The sequence below is a fragment of the Camponotus vicinus genome, unplaced genomic scaffold, assembly GCF_025532165.1.
Source record: "Camponotus vicinus isolate PSW18456_S1 unplaced genomic scaffold, iyCamVici1.0 SCAF_1, whole genome shotgun sequence".
Lineage (NCBI taxonomy): Eukaryota > Metazoa > Arthropoda > Insecta > Hymenoptera > Formicidae > Camponotus > Camponotus vicinus.
This window is the reverse complement of record NW_028141945.1, coordinates 7,934,111-7,949,195: the sequence shown is the minus strand read 5'-3', so window position 1 is coordinate 7,949,195 and position 15,085 is coordinate 7,934,111. Positions and strand designations below refer to the sequence as shown.

The 15,085-nt window shown below is 33.8% G+C and overlaps 1 protein-coding gene across 2 annotated transcripts; it reads right to left on the bottom strand.

Annotated features, from left to right (window-relative positions):
* Positions 1 to 173: 173 nt before the first annotated feature.
* On the bottom strand, positions 174 to 14,825 carry Ttd14 (TRPL translocation defect 14). 2 transcript variants are annotated; one of them, XM_083099174.1, is made up of 10 exons: positions 14,326 to 14,825; positions 10,826 to 10,893; positions 10,117 to 10,154; positions 9,247 to 9,284; positions 5,001 to 5,129; positions 4,838 to 4,910; positions 4,195 to 4,595; positions 3,759 to 3,966; positions 3,209 to 3,390; positions 174 to 2,956 (listed from the first exon to the last, which is right to left on the bottom strand). In XM_083099174.1, exons 1-10 carry the CDS (start codon positions 14,363 to 14,365, stop codon positions 2,610 to 2,612), a joined length of 1,524 nt encoding a protein of 507 aa, XP_082955300.1. In that variant the 5' UTR covers positions 14,366 to 14,825; the 3' UTR covers positions 174 to 2,609. The 2 variants fall into 2 exon arrangements, with proteins under 2 accessions (XP_082955300.1, XP_082955310.1); XM_083099184.1 differs by having other exon boundaries at positions 9,163 to 9,284; positions 14,326 to 14,824.
* Positions 14,826 to 15,085: the final 260 nt, after the last annotated feature.

The window sequence follows — 15,085 nt, the reverse complement described above, 5'->3', positions numbered from 1 at the left end:
TAATTGGTTGTTTAATAATAAGTGAAATTTTAAAGAAATATATGTTGATTATATGTTAAATAAAAATAATCTTCAGGTTATAAAATAATTTAAGAATAAAATTATGACTTTTAGAAAAAGAATCTTTGGTGAACAGATTTAGTGCATGGTAATGAGACACGAGACACAATAGGCACGTGACATTTTTTTTATTAGACGCTCATGGGTACAATATTCTGCTTTTTTTCGGACCCATCTACGTGAAACTGAGTGCGCGTTGATAATAATTCACTATTGCATTCTCTTGATTGAAAATATAGACTTTCGCGTTTGTACATATATATATTTTCATATATATGTATACATACATACATACATATATTTTTTCTTTCTCTTCTTTTCTTTATTTCCGTGAATGAATGTTTCACAGGCACTTCGTCTCTAAACAGTGGCAAAATTTGCGAATGATTAATTTGGCGTATATGGAAAATGCGAGAGCGATACGTATGAAAGTAAGCGTCATCGCAGAATTCATTATCGAGGCTTTCAAGGTCACGAGCAAATACAGATCTCGCACAATCATTTTTATCTTTATCTTAGTTCGCGTTCGTTTTGCAAACCTCTTATTTTTATATAATGCGAGATCTTTCACAATTACATCGACAACACATATTACAATTAATCACAGAAATAGTAGATTTGACGAAAATGATTGCGCCACTTTATATACAATTAACATAATTATTTCTATGGGTAAGCACCTATTAAGTACTGATACATTCGATCATTAAGAGTTCGCCGCAATAACGAGTCTTTCTACGCCATCTTTTTTTTTTGTTTCGACAAGTTATCAGATTGTTATCAGAATTTTTCAATACTTGAATTCTTTCATAGGCTTAAACGATGCAAGCGAAACATATAAAGTCACGAATGTAAAATTGCAAAAGGAATTTATCAATATTACGAGGAAAATTTACAAAAAATAATATTGTAACACTTTGGTTTGTTTGATAAAAAAGGAAAAGCGCGAGAGTTCGGAAATATTTAGGATACAACCGTCTCTCTTTTTCTCTTTTCTTGAAGGTAAATTCCTCCTATAATAATTGAAATTCCGAAAAAAAAAAAAATTTCCAAAAAAAAATACTTTACAAAATAAATATACAAAATATATGTGTAGGAACTTTTTGAGAGCAATATGAATATATATAGCATTATTATACAATGATATCAGTTTCAACTTTTTGCTAAAATTAAAAATATATCGTGTTAATTTTTATTTAGGAGATTAAGAATTTCTCACTTTTAATTAGGGAATGAAGAGAATTAATCGCCACATAAAATTACCATATTATATATATGATTAAATTGTTACATATTTCTGTGAGCAATTTACGCCAAAATTATCGTAATACGTATCTCTTAAAAAAATTTTGCACAATATTTTAATAATTTTGAATTTTCTTTCTAAAAAATCTGATAACTCATATTGAAATTTCTGTAAGCTTTCTGTACATCGCATTACTATATATCTTAGGGATCGCCTGCCAATCAGTAGACTTGAATTTGATTGCCCCAGTAAAGAATATTTTGAATTTTTGCTGTGTGACCGCATATTGCAAAATGCTACACGATATTACCAGAATATAATTTGCAACATCTTTCGACATATCATTTTCGACGTGACATTAAGTAAAAGTTAAAGGGATAATACATTTAACATTTCTTAGATTTCCAATAAATTTTGCGAGTCAAGAAAATTCTCCAAACATTCCTTAGGACACGATAGAGAATCGTTGTCCGAAATATATCGATTTCTTTTTTACATATTCGAACGCCGTGATACAATACGTGCATGTCTCTATCACAATCGCTCGCTCGAATTTTTGAGAAAGTTGATAGACAATACTTGAGGTATGTATATAAAATAGAGTAGAGTAAACTAGTGTAAAGTAAAGTGAAGTACAAATATTCAGTGCGTCAATGGACATTGCTCGTTCAATGGAACTCCATAGAAAATTTGCAAAGGCCTCGTTTCACCAACGTCGTTTAATTCTCGTTTAACTTATTCTTCACCTCCCTTTAGAATTAAATTTAAAAAAAGGCGAGTAATGAGTTAAACAGTGAAACTTATTTTTCGATACACATATATGTATATATATATATATCTTCAACCATTTATGATTTCTCTTCAATTTTTTTTATCTGGAATTTGTTTGGAGGGATTTTTTTAAATCGTAAAAAAATGTCAAAGTGAAAAATCTATTATTTAAAAATCTTTTAAGTATAGATGTATATATTTTAAGTACTGATCTTCTCTGAAATTCGTGCAAAAACTTTGCCACATTTTTCGAAAGAGTGCATCGGATTCTGATTCATTTCGACGTTGACAAAACTAGCCGTAGAACTTTCACACAAGGATTCCTTAAGTACGACACACAAGCCCAATTAAAAAATAAACATGTTATCTATGTGAAATTTCAGAGGTTCTATCAGAGACTAATAGTTGCTATTTAATCAACATTGTTAATTAGCGCCGATACTGATAAGATCCGCGCTACAGTTTGGAATTATTCGCAAGTGGCATGTTAAATAATTTCCTTGCGTCCTAATTTTTCGCAAGTATCCCACCATTAAAATCTATTCTCGAATTCTTTTTCCCGCGGTTCGACTTTTAGTTTTCGTAAACTCTCATTTAGCTTCATAGTTGGACTGCCATTACAAACTTCTTGCTTTCGATCATCTCCGTTTATATTACATCGTTCGGCGAATGCCTTACCGTTTACCAGACCATTTTGTATGCCATTGATACTCTTGTTGCAGATTGCTTGTTGAGCGTTTAAATTAGAATTCAATGTGCCGCTCATTTTGCAATCAAGCCCATTGCTTTGGCTCGCTTTACAATCGAATCCATTGCTTTGTATTTCCTTTAGGTTTTTCGAGAGATTAATATTTTGATTATCCGGCAATTGCATCGTGCCTGCAAAATAAAATGTTAAGTGCTGTTCAGATACAGTGGTATCATTATTAGTTTGATTAATCGCTATTAATTAAAGCAATTGAAATACATGAATTTTAAATAATTGAAAAAATCAAATTATTTTTCGAAGTGTCAAACCTGTATGTACGAATCAACGACTATGTCGGATGTAAATCCGCAAAAAAATAAGCATATATGACGTAAAAAATACAAAGAGAGAAAGAGATCTAATTATATTTAAATAACTAGTACCGTGCATGTTGTGGCAATATTTATTAGTGCTGTTCCATTCTTCGCGCAAGCTAAGATTGAACATGCTGTAATCTGGGTTATTGGTGACTTCTTTCACAATTGTCAGGAACTGAGGCAAGATGTTTTTTAGTTCATTGCCCGACAACGCTGTATATGTTTCCAGTAACATCAAGCCTCGACATCTGCATAATATGCACACACAATTTAAAATAGTATATATTTTTCTTTCATTTTCAATGAATATGTATAAGAGATTATAGTGAATGACCTCAGGAGAAGATAAAAAATCTGCTTTAATCATAAATAATCTCAATTATAAACTAATTATGTAATGTAAAAACTTATAGAGACATTTTATACTATTTGCATGTAAATGTCATCGCTATCAAGATCATAAATAAGCTGACGTTCAAGATATCTTAGATTTATCGAGTCACTTTTCATCTATCTGTTCTTTAATAAATTTAAAACTGATTTTGTCATCGAAAATAATAAAAATGTTTTATATTGTGATATTTAATTACCTTGTACATTAATATTGTGATCTTACCTGGGATGTGCCGGTTCTCTATATATATCTAACTGAAAATACTGATTGTTAATCAGAAAGCAGCGACGGCGCTTAAAGATGGTGAAGTGCGAATCGTCGCGCTGGGCCAACATGTTTAGATAATCTCGATGGGTCAATTGGGTTTTTACCTCAATCACTTGACCACACATCTTTGGCCGACGAATTGTGTGAATATATGACCAATGACCTTAAAAAATTAAAATTGCTGCTTGAATCTTTATTCGATATAGTGGCGGTAATCAATACATTATTGTCATTAATTTGCGAACGCAGGAAATTTAGGAATTTTCCGATAATAATCCACATAAGTTAATTAGTTTTCAAGTAATTGGAATAAATAATATCCAATAATTAAAATTTAAAATGATTAAGCATTTATAGAAAAGAAACAAAAGCTTTTCGTCAGTTGCTTCACCTTTTTGGCCACGCTTGCGTAAACGCGCCTGCATTTTGGGGCTTTTGCTTTGTAAGTAATTATGCACGACATCAAAGTCCTGGAAGGGCGGAAACTCTGTGTCTGCCGGTAGTGGTGCTTTCACGAGGAATTTAACCTTGCGACTGCTGGAGCGCAACCGATCACCGGTATCGATCCCGAGTTTCTGGCATACGCACTCAATCATTCGGCAGATTTTCGTCTCGAAATCCTGTGAGTTGTCGATCACGTCGAAATACGGATGGCCGACCCAGGCGGCTGCGGCCTTATAGTCGAGTTCGCGAGCGAGCACGACACCCTCCGAGCGACACGCATGATCCTCCGTGGAATAGAACTCTTCAGCACCATTCGCCGCCGAAACCATGTGAATGATTTGATTGTATCTGATTGATACGAGAGAAAATACGTGAATACTTTAGTAGTACATACATATATACTCTACTAATAATATTAACGATGAAATATAATACGCGAGTATTCTATATAGACGATTTAATATAGCATAGTATCATTGAAAGCTATGCAAGCGTGAAACAGAGAGATAAATTTTCCAATTATCGATTTTCTCCGAGACAAAGATTGGATATGGATTTTTCAAACTTTCCTTGTGTATCTCTAGTATTACCTGTTGTCTCTTAGCTCGACGTTGTTCCATCCGTTGGAAGCCATCATAAGTTCCCATTTATCCTTCGAAATAACTGAAAGACATCTCTTTTCATCCATCTTTTTTCAACAACAAAAAAAAAAGAAATAAAAATCAATCAAATTGTTTTTAAAAGTGTACTCACAAGCGGAGGCGTCCATTGCGCCACGATCACAGATGATCAAACAATTTCTCGAGCAGCTTTCACCTAATTGAAAAAACGTGTTCTCTATTTGTAACATCGTGCGCAGGAGGTTCTCCTGAAATTTGAATCCTGCAACACACACGTGAAAAAAATACAATATTATACAATAGATATTCACATTTATTTGAAAGAGTCATTTATAGAAGAAGGACAATTTGTATGCGTGGATTTTGGCGATCTTTAAAGCACTAGCTTGAATATAATCATATCGCTTAAACAAAAAGAGGGACCGAAAATATGAAAAAAAAATCTACAAATACCTAGCTCGATAAATTTCTCTAATATAATACATTTGGCATTACAAGTATGCTAAACAACTTTCTCCCGTATATTTTACAGATTTCTAAAAGACATTATTTGGACTTTGTATTATTCATAGTCCTCTTCAAGCGATATCCTAGCGAGACGGGCGGACAATCCTCGTTCGCTCGAATGGCATGAAGAAACAAGAGCGATTTTGCATCAATTTTTAACTTCTATTTAACACATGTCTTTAGTTTTTTATTCATGTTATCTTGTCAGTGATCTCAAAAAAGTCAGAGCAAGATTTTCTGAATAGTACACTATCCCATATTTGACTGAATCAAGCTATAAATCCTATTTTAGGATCAGATCAAATGCTGCAAATCCAATTTTAGGATTAGAGAAGTGCGCGAGGATTCGTCTCTCGTCGGCGAGCTTTAGAGTGTTTTGCGTTTCAAGACACAACGAAATGTAATAATAAAAAGATACAAGAAATAAACAATATAAAAAGTATAATATTACTCTTCTGCGCACGATAGGGCAATAACTACAAAAAACTGTCAATAACGGGCAGATATGATTAACTAATTGTAAAAGATAAGATTAGATTTGTATACTACTGGATGATATGAAGATAGTACATTGAAATACTAATGATTGACTAAAAAATCAATAAATTAAAAAGAGAATAATGAAAAGAAAATTAAAAATTTAATTTTACAAAAGATCAAGAAATTAATCTTACACAGTTGCAAAATCTTAATCATCAATAACCAGAGATTGATCGATAAATGTATTAATTCTATTTCAGTTTTTAAATAAATATCAATTTTATTTTAATAATCGAATTTCTTTGTAACTTATTCTCATGTCTCATCGTGTCTCGAATCACACTCCAGAGCGACTACTCAGACTCACCCACACCGGAATTGACTTCCAAAATCTCCGGCCATCTTGCCTCGCCTCCGTAGGCCTCACTCCTCTGATCTAGACGCGAAGATTTCATAAATAAAGGAAACGAATTCTCGGCTAGAATGAATTGATTTTGAATAATTGATCTTGATTTGGATCACATCGTCATCCAGACCCGAAAAATATTCCCGAGTCAGAAAAATGTCAAATTATTTCGCTCAAATTATTCTTGATCAAATCGCGTAAAAGATATCATACTTTTTCTCTAAGAAATATAAGAACTCAGAGGAATTGAAACTTTATTACGAAGATCTAAATTTAAACTTCGTATCTTTGCGATGTCAGAACTTGTTATTCGGATTGTTTTCTGTTTCTTTTGATATATCTTAAAACAGTCTTTAATCTGGAGGATCTAATATCGTCGAGGAAAAATGTGCGAATCACATTATCCTACAAATACGTGTATCATCTTTTTTTGTTAACAGGTGTCTCTGCAAAAAAGGATGATAAATCCAAGAGGCAAGGTGAAGACATTAATAAATCGATAGATTTAACTTGGTTAGTCTTTCAGCTTAATGATAATCGTAAATGTCAATTCTTTCAATTCTACAACCTACGAAAAATCAAATCTTTTCAAAAGTGTTAATTCTTTTTATCGCTGGAATTCAAATTGTAAAATGTAGCATATAAATACATAAAAGCATAAAATAATATCTTATGAATTTAATTAATTATACACGTTTCCACAAATTTACTGATAATAATCAGAGATATCATTCCACATTATGCATATCCGTTTGTAAGATAATTCTTATGCAAAATCTGCACTCTTCTTATAAAGATTATATAATAGAAAGATTGAAATATTCGAAACGTCTAGTGACGAAAATGATGATAAATGTATGCATAAACATAACCGAGGAAGCCTGATATTCGTATCCGTTCAAGGGCGAGCTGATTAAAGTAGCGCGATCGTCTTACGTAAGGGTGAACAAAAACGCGAATGCATTTCGAACAACAATATCATCTGTGCAGCATAATACGTATTTTTAATCTTCTTCTATAAAACTCTCAATCTCGATGTACAATGAAAGAGAAATGGAACAAATTGAGAATTTCAGAATCAATAATAAAATATAATAATCAGAATTAATAATTTAGAATAAAATATAATCATTCAGAATCAATTTTCAGAATCAATAAAATATAATAATATATAAGAATTAAAAAAAAAAAGAAATGCTTGAAATATAATTTAATCGAACATGGTTTTGTGCAAGAGTTCAATTATTCAAAGAGGAAATGATGCCGCAGAAGATTGGAAGCAGAACCGGCACAATCGCATCTGCAGGGATTGAAAAATCATTGCCGATTAATGAAAAAATAGAAGGTTTTATTAAAATAATATAGAAGTGTCTCAATTTCCGTGCAATACTTTAATAGTGTTTTCTAAAGATAAAGTTAAAAATTTTAATACAAAAATATCAAGGTTGCAATAGTTTTTGAGTTATGAATGATCAAAGTTTGCCAACGATATTGCGGAGACAAATCATAACTATACACTTACACGTATACCGATCGTCATTTGTCATTGATTTTTACAAAGTAGGTGATATTGATTTTTATTGCTCAGCTGATTTTATCATTTCTTATATGCATGAATGTTATGTGCATGTATTATGGCGGTCATCTAATATTACAGAGTTATAAATATACACAAAATACTTAATTATATTTTTTCTTAAATAACAAGTTAAATGGATTAAATTATTTTTATAAATAGATAATATTACACTGGAATTATAAGTGATATTTTCACACATTTAAAAAAAAAAGGTATATTTTTGTTTAAATTACGTAGAGAAATATATTTGTGATAATCGATTTATCTATTTTAAAAATCAATAACAGAGATGATTGGTACATGCAAATGCAATTATTAAAACAAGTCTGAATGCGAGTTTTACGCAATATTATTGCAAACTTTCATCATTTTATAACTCAAAAACTATCGTAGCCCAGATACTTGCGTATTAAGATTTCTTGCTTCATATATTCTAGATTACATTATTAAAGTGCTGTATAGAGGTTGTGAGGCATCTTGTACGAGGCATTAATAATAATGAAGTTTGACAATCGGGAGCAAAGTCCCTCGCAGTCGATGCGATCAAGAAACACGGCAAGCCAAGCTCAGCGTAAGCCAAGAATTTTGACGTTATGCAATTGGGTGTTATTGTGGCGAGTGCGAGAGAGAGAAAGAGAGCAGTTTGCGGGCGATCCTTCGTGATATATTATAGTCGTTCTCGATGCAACGAGACGTTTATATTTCACAAGGGCGTTCCCTGACCGAGACTGATGCTTTATTCGGAATTCGATGCGATTTATACGCGATATAAATGGTTGAGCGGACATTCTTTTTTGTCCTCTAGTCATCATAGCAAAATGCTAAGATGCTTTTTTTCGTTCTCCGTCTATCTGGGATATTTCCACCCGCGTTGGACGCTTGTTCTCTTCACATGGCGATTACAACAGTTGACGCAATCCGTCTTTCCACCGGGGTAATATTTACACGCGCTTTTTGAGGTCAGCAAGATATAACGCTTCGTATTTCTTCAACACCTTCTCGCCTCTTGAGAAAAATTGTAATCGATAGAGAAGCAGAAATTAAATTATTGATCCGTTAATTTCTATCGGCTGAATGTATTGCCTGATTGTCGCATCAAATTAATAAAAGTAATTTAAATTTATTCTTAATTATATTAATTATTCTGCTTCGAGAGAAAGAAAACAATGCTTAAAGGCGCGCATCATTAATTTTCGCGCTTATTAAACGGGACATTATTTTTAATATATTCAACGATTATTAATCCGCATTAAATAATTTTAAGAATGACGAGAAATTGCAAAAAGATTAATGATATCCCGATAAATAACTGAAGAGACGAACCTGTACTGTTAAAAGTCGGGAGCTTCGCTGAAGTGTAGGAAGGGATGACGGGAGATATAAAAGGGGTATAATCTGCAGACTTACCCTCTTCCGCGTTCAGGTCTGTAAACTTGATGCCGCCGCTGAAATGGAAAAAAGCAGACAGCAAATATGAGACAATTGTATAGAACTGTGATATGCGTTTATTTATTGAGTTTAATCGAAGTAATGCAATGACGTTAAGAATGTAAATCATGACTTGCAGCTGTAACTTTGCTGCAGCCTTTGAGGAGCTTTTATTGCGAACTATTTTAAATCATCTCGAGTATTTCTGTCACTATTGCTATATCACCGCGCTATTTTGCCTTCGATTGTTTTCGATATCAGTGAAATAGACTTTTAAAAAGTGCTCTAGAGACTTTGAAGCAATTTATTAAACTTATTGCGTAACTTGTGCAACATAATGCAAATCAGATGTAAATTTGTATGCTCGCTTAACAAAGGTGTTTATTCTTTGGCAGCGTGTGTTTCGCGAATTTTTCTTCGCGATACAATCGATACTCGGCAAATTGAACGAGAATGCGAGACGCGAACGGCTTCATTTCAATCTCGAAAAATTTCTTTTAACCGTGAAATGCATGAAATTGAATCGATAAGTGAAGTTGAATCTATAATCTACATATTTCTGTGACATCTCGTATATTTTTTCACATTTGTAGTATTTCCTGCAACTTACAAATTAATTTAAGATCGTTTATTATTTTGACATATTTTTCTGTAATATTCGATTTCAATTTGCCCAAGGTACTTTTCTCGATTATTTTACTTCTTATGAATCTTTATTTTGAGGGTGCATTCCAAGGTTAATACGAAAGAAAACCGTAATCGTCCGTGCGTGACTCTCATTCCGGCTTCTCTCTTTCTTTTTTCTTTCCTTTTATTTTTTGGTAAATTTGTTATCGTGTAATTGCATACCTGAGCAGCACGGTCGCTGTCTCGGGGACACGGAACACCTGAAAAAGAAGACAACCACCGGTCTATCGAATCCACAACGAAGCGTAAGAGCCCCCCGAAACTAAATCGCGTTTTCACTTTCCTCTCTCTTGGAATTTTCTTTTATTCAGTTTAATAAAATGCCAAGGAACTTTAATATTGAAAAGTTAAAACTTATATAACCATCTTGATATTTTTTTTCTCTAGGGAGGAATCTCGACGTTAAATCGGTCGAAAGAAGAAGGTTGATGGTCTGTTATTTTAAAATCACCCTTTACGTCCGATTATATTGACTTGTCGTGTGCGACGAAGTAGAGAATCTCTAGCTACAGAAAAACTAGTTTACGCTGTAATATATTATCCTTGACTCGAATTATCATACAGCACGCGATAATCGAACAATTTCTGTGTATAAGTATGTATAGTATACTCTATACAGGATTGATAAAATCATCCCCCTCTCGGTACCATCAATATAAAGAACGATCTTATATAGATTCGGGTACCATTATACGGCGATATTTGTCGAATATTCCAAAGTAATCGCGAAATCGAGCGAGTCTTTCGCTCGGAGAGAAAAGCAAATCAATCAGGGGGGAAGAAGGAGAAGGGAAAACAAAGTTCCCCTCTTTTTTTCTCTTCTTTCACGGAAATCTTTCGCGAAGTTAAAATTCGAAGGGTCTCTACCTACCTTCCAGCCCATGTTCTCGAAGAAGGTGCACAGTCTGGTCTGTCCGGTTGTCTTGCCACCGCATGGTCCTGCAATCGCGAACACAATGCGTTAGACAATTTGCTCTACCTTTTCATTTTGTAAATAAAAAGGAATCGGAAAATCCGTATATCGAATCGTTGCTTATGAAACTTCCATTTTATTATATTGCTCTTTGATATGCTGTCCCTCTTTGCTGCTTTCTTGTTACGTAAGATAAACGACGACCGTACGAAAAGGCAGACGGCCAATAAAAGGCAAATTGAATGCAATTGGTTTGCGCCGACATGGCTATTAACCCGACGCGACGTGACGCATGATGTTCACGAGGATGCGATGACGAATTAAATAAACCCACCATGAGTCTCAAAATAAATCACGACTGCTATTATATTAGCCGAAAAATTCTGACCTTATCCTAAATTCTCGGAATGTAGCCAATTAAAACAATCACGTGTCAAAAAATACCATAAAAAAACTCTAAAATTACACAAAATTTCTTTCGTTTTCTCTATGTTTTTTTTCATTGAAACTGCAAAATTATCTGTGTCCCAAATGATAGCAGTTAAATTACTTTTGAGAAAAATAAATATAAAAATATATAATTATATATTATATATTATATAATAATATATAATTGAGAATAATAATGAGAATAATAATGAGAATAATAATGCTCTTGTAAGATTTATTTTCGTTTTCTCGAGCAACATTATTTATGATATGCTTAAATAAATGAAGTTTAATCGAGAGAACAATAGACTTTTCTTTATTCCTCGATCATTACGGTGGTATCATCCTCGCGATTGCAATTGAAAATTAACTTTGCGGCGAAGTGGAAAGAGGATACGTTAATGAGTTTACACTTTAAAGTTTTGCGAAAGACGCAATGTGTCGATATAGTTAATTATTTCGATTCTTTTTTTGTCATTTCCTCGTTACATCACGTGGAGTTGCTGATAAATTGTGGTTAAAAAATAAGGCATCATTTACGATAACTATTCTGACAAGGCCATCAATGTCGTTTTTCCTTGCGGTTTTTCGAGCTTTAACGGTTTTCGACAAAGCAGATATAAGAGAACTTATCGAGGTTTATCGCGAGACAAGAAAAATAAGACCTCAGACTCATTGTCAGACATAATGTCTGGGAAGTTTAGTGCTCTCTTCAGAGCTCACGTTACAATTAAGTAATAAAGATAGAGCGCCGATAAACTTTATCTTTCGAACTTTTAGAATTTAAAAAATTTCATATGCAACGATGCAATATAAAACGTAAATAAAATACAAACAACCTAGTAAATAAATACTGCGGATGATACAGTGGATAAAAATTTATAATTAAAGTCCATCTGTATGAGACACATCTCTTCTCTTGAATCACCCGGTATATATAGCCTGTGTAGCGTATGGAATCGATCCACATCTGCGTGGCTGTGATAACGAACGTCGCAAAATGCGAGGGAATCGCAAGGGACAAGCTGGTCGCGATCGCGAAAAACGGAATATTCGCAGTTTTTTTGCACGAAGGTCTCTCGTACATAATTTGACCAAAACATGCCTCTCTCTCTCTCTCTCTCTCTCTCTCACATTTTTAGATTGAGCCACGAGCGATCGTCGTGTCTCGAGGAACCCGAGTGTGCCACGTGCGCTTTCGTCCACGCCGGTCGAGATATACAGGGTGACCCATTTTAACTTAGGCAGCCAAATAACTCGAAAAATAAGCAAGATAGAGAAAAATGTTTTAGACAAAAGTTGTATGGTTTCGAGGGGGCCATAAGATGGTATCATTGGTTTGACCTTGAAGAGTCATTTGAAGGTCACGTGAAGGTCACTTCAATTTTTTTAAATGGAATACCCTATATATTTTTGTACATTCTTGTAGCTTATTTCGAGAGCTTTCCAAAACACTATAATTAACTACCTTTCCGTTAAGTACTTTTTGAGTTATGATGCTTGAAATAATTTCTTAATTTTACATAAACCGTAAAATATCTTGTAAAATATTCATTTTTCGATTATCTTACCTTAATACTTTTATGTACAAAATAATGAGAGGAATCAATTGGTGTAAAGAAAACACATAGTTGTTTTTAAGAAAAAATATGGAATTTGCAATTAACAATTCCATAGTGTTTTGGAAAGCTCTCGAGATGAGCTACAAGAATGTACAAAAATATATAGGATGTTCCATTTAAAAAAATTGAAGTGACCTTCACGTGATCTTCAAATGACTCTTCAAGGTCAAACCAATGATACCATCTTATGGCCCCCTCGAAACCATACAACTTTTGTCTAAAACATTTTTCTCTATCTTGCTTATTTTTCGAGTTATTTGGCTGCCTAAGTTAAAATGGGTCACCCTGTATATCAAAATTTCGTGTAAATAAAATATTCGCACGTGTCTCTTTCTATTTCCGTGTCATGTTTGTCACGAGTAAGTATTAGAATATCAAAAAGATAAATGACTATGATAATCGCTCGAATTGCGAATTTCTTCCTCGCAGCGAGTCTTTAAAAAAGACGAGTTGGCTGACAATGAGACATATGTAAGATGAGTTGAGAACGAAAAATAGATAGAAAATTTAGCAACCAGACACAAAGAGAGAGAGAGAGAGAGGGAGAGAGAGAGAAAACAGAGAGATTTTAAAAATAAATCTTTAAATGAAGAATGTGCTGATACTTTAATATAAAACACATGTCAAACTTTCGATTTTTTTCACCTTAACTTGATGAATATGACATCGAAACAATGATTAAAACCGCTGTAATTATTGTAGGAATAAAAACGCGAATTAAATAGTTTTTACGCAAATAATATTAATATTCTTCATGCTGATATATCTCTAACATTGTTCCATGTGTTTCTGAAAGATTGAAATATATAAACCGATGCATGAAGTGCCTTTTCACTTTATAAATTTTTTTTTACTTTATTTAACCGAACACTTGATTCAAGAGAAGACACGATGTATATAAAAAATTATTGTATGACACAGGAATTTCTAAAAAAATAAATGCAGAGAGATCAATTACTTGCACAAAAAAGAGCAATGAAAAATATCTGAAATATAAGTGTCATCAAAAATAAACTGTGCAAAGATAAATATGCAATAGTTCCCATCGCTGATTTTTTTTTACTTATATATTTTATTCGAAAAAATATAAAATTATTTAAAAGAAAAATTGAGAGAGAGAGAGAGAGAGAGAGAACAAATTTAGTTTTCAAATCTAAGAAAAGAAATATATTCAGAAAATTCAAAATAAGAGAACCTTCTAAATACATGAAATACGTGCGTTAAAAAAAAATCAATGCCAGGAAAGGAAAAAACCTCCTATATTGTATATTTACCCTTGTATGTACACTCGCTTTCGCAAATGTAAACCCCTAAAATGGACTTGACGAATTATACACACTTAAATCTATCTCAAATCAAAGGAGTGCGGTACACACGAAATACGATATTGTAATCTCTATTACGTACCTCCGGTCAGTACAATCTTGTACACGCGTTTCTGATCCATCGTCGCTACGACGGTCCTACTTCCGTTTCGACCGAATCGTTTCCTCCTTCTTTTCCTTTTCGCGACGACGACGACGACGATGCCGACGACGACGACGATGTTCGTGCTTCCTCGAAGATGCTCTTGATCTCCCGGCGAGACGTGGGTGTGCGAGCGATACTCTAAGGCGGCGGTAGTCGGTACTATATAAATACCTGGTGCATCCCGAGTCGGCGCGTGCTTAGCCGCGTGCTTGAACGATGCATGGAAACTATGACGACGACGACGTCGACAAGAAGGACGGTGAGGGGTGTCTTGCGGGAAAGTTACTCGGCGAGTAACTAATGCTCGCTCAGAATGCGCTCCTTCTTTTATAGAGGTCCGTCGAAGGGACACGTAATAAGTCTCCTCGTGCGACTTGACACAACAAACGCACGCGTCTGCCTTGCTCCATTGCTCGCAGGGCTCTGAAGTGAGCTGCGCAGCTGGTCACGATGATGGACCGCGCGAAGTCACGCGCGTTCGGAACCGGAAGTGGCGATTTTGTAACACTGACGTTCGCGCCAAATTCAAGCCTGTCTTTCTATATTTATTGCCATGATTAAATATATATTTTTCGGTCCAAAATTAAATTTAATAGGAGTATTCGTGTCTTTTAAGGACACTGATTAACGATATTTTTGTACATATAAAATAAATTTTTCTATCGAACGTACATATGTTGAATGTAAAACGATGCAC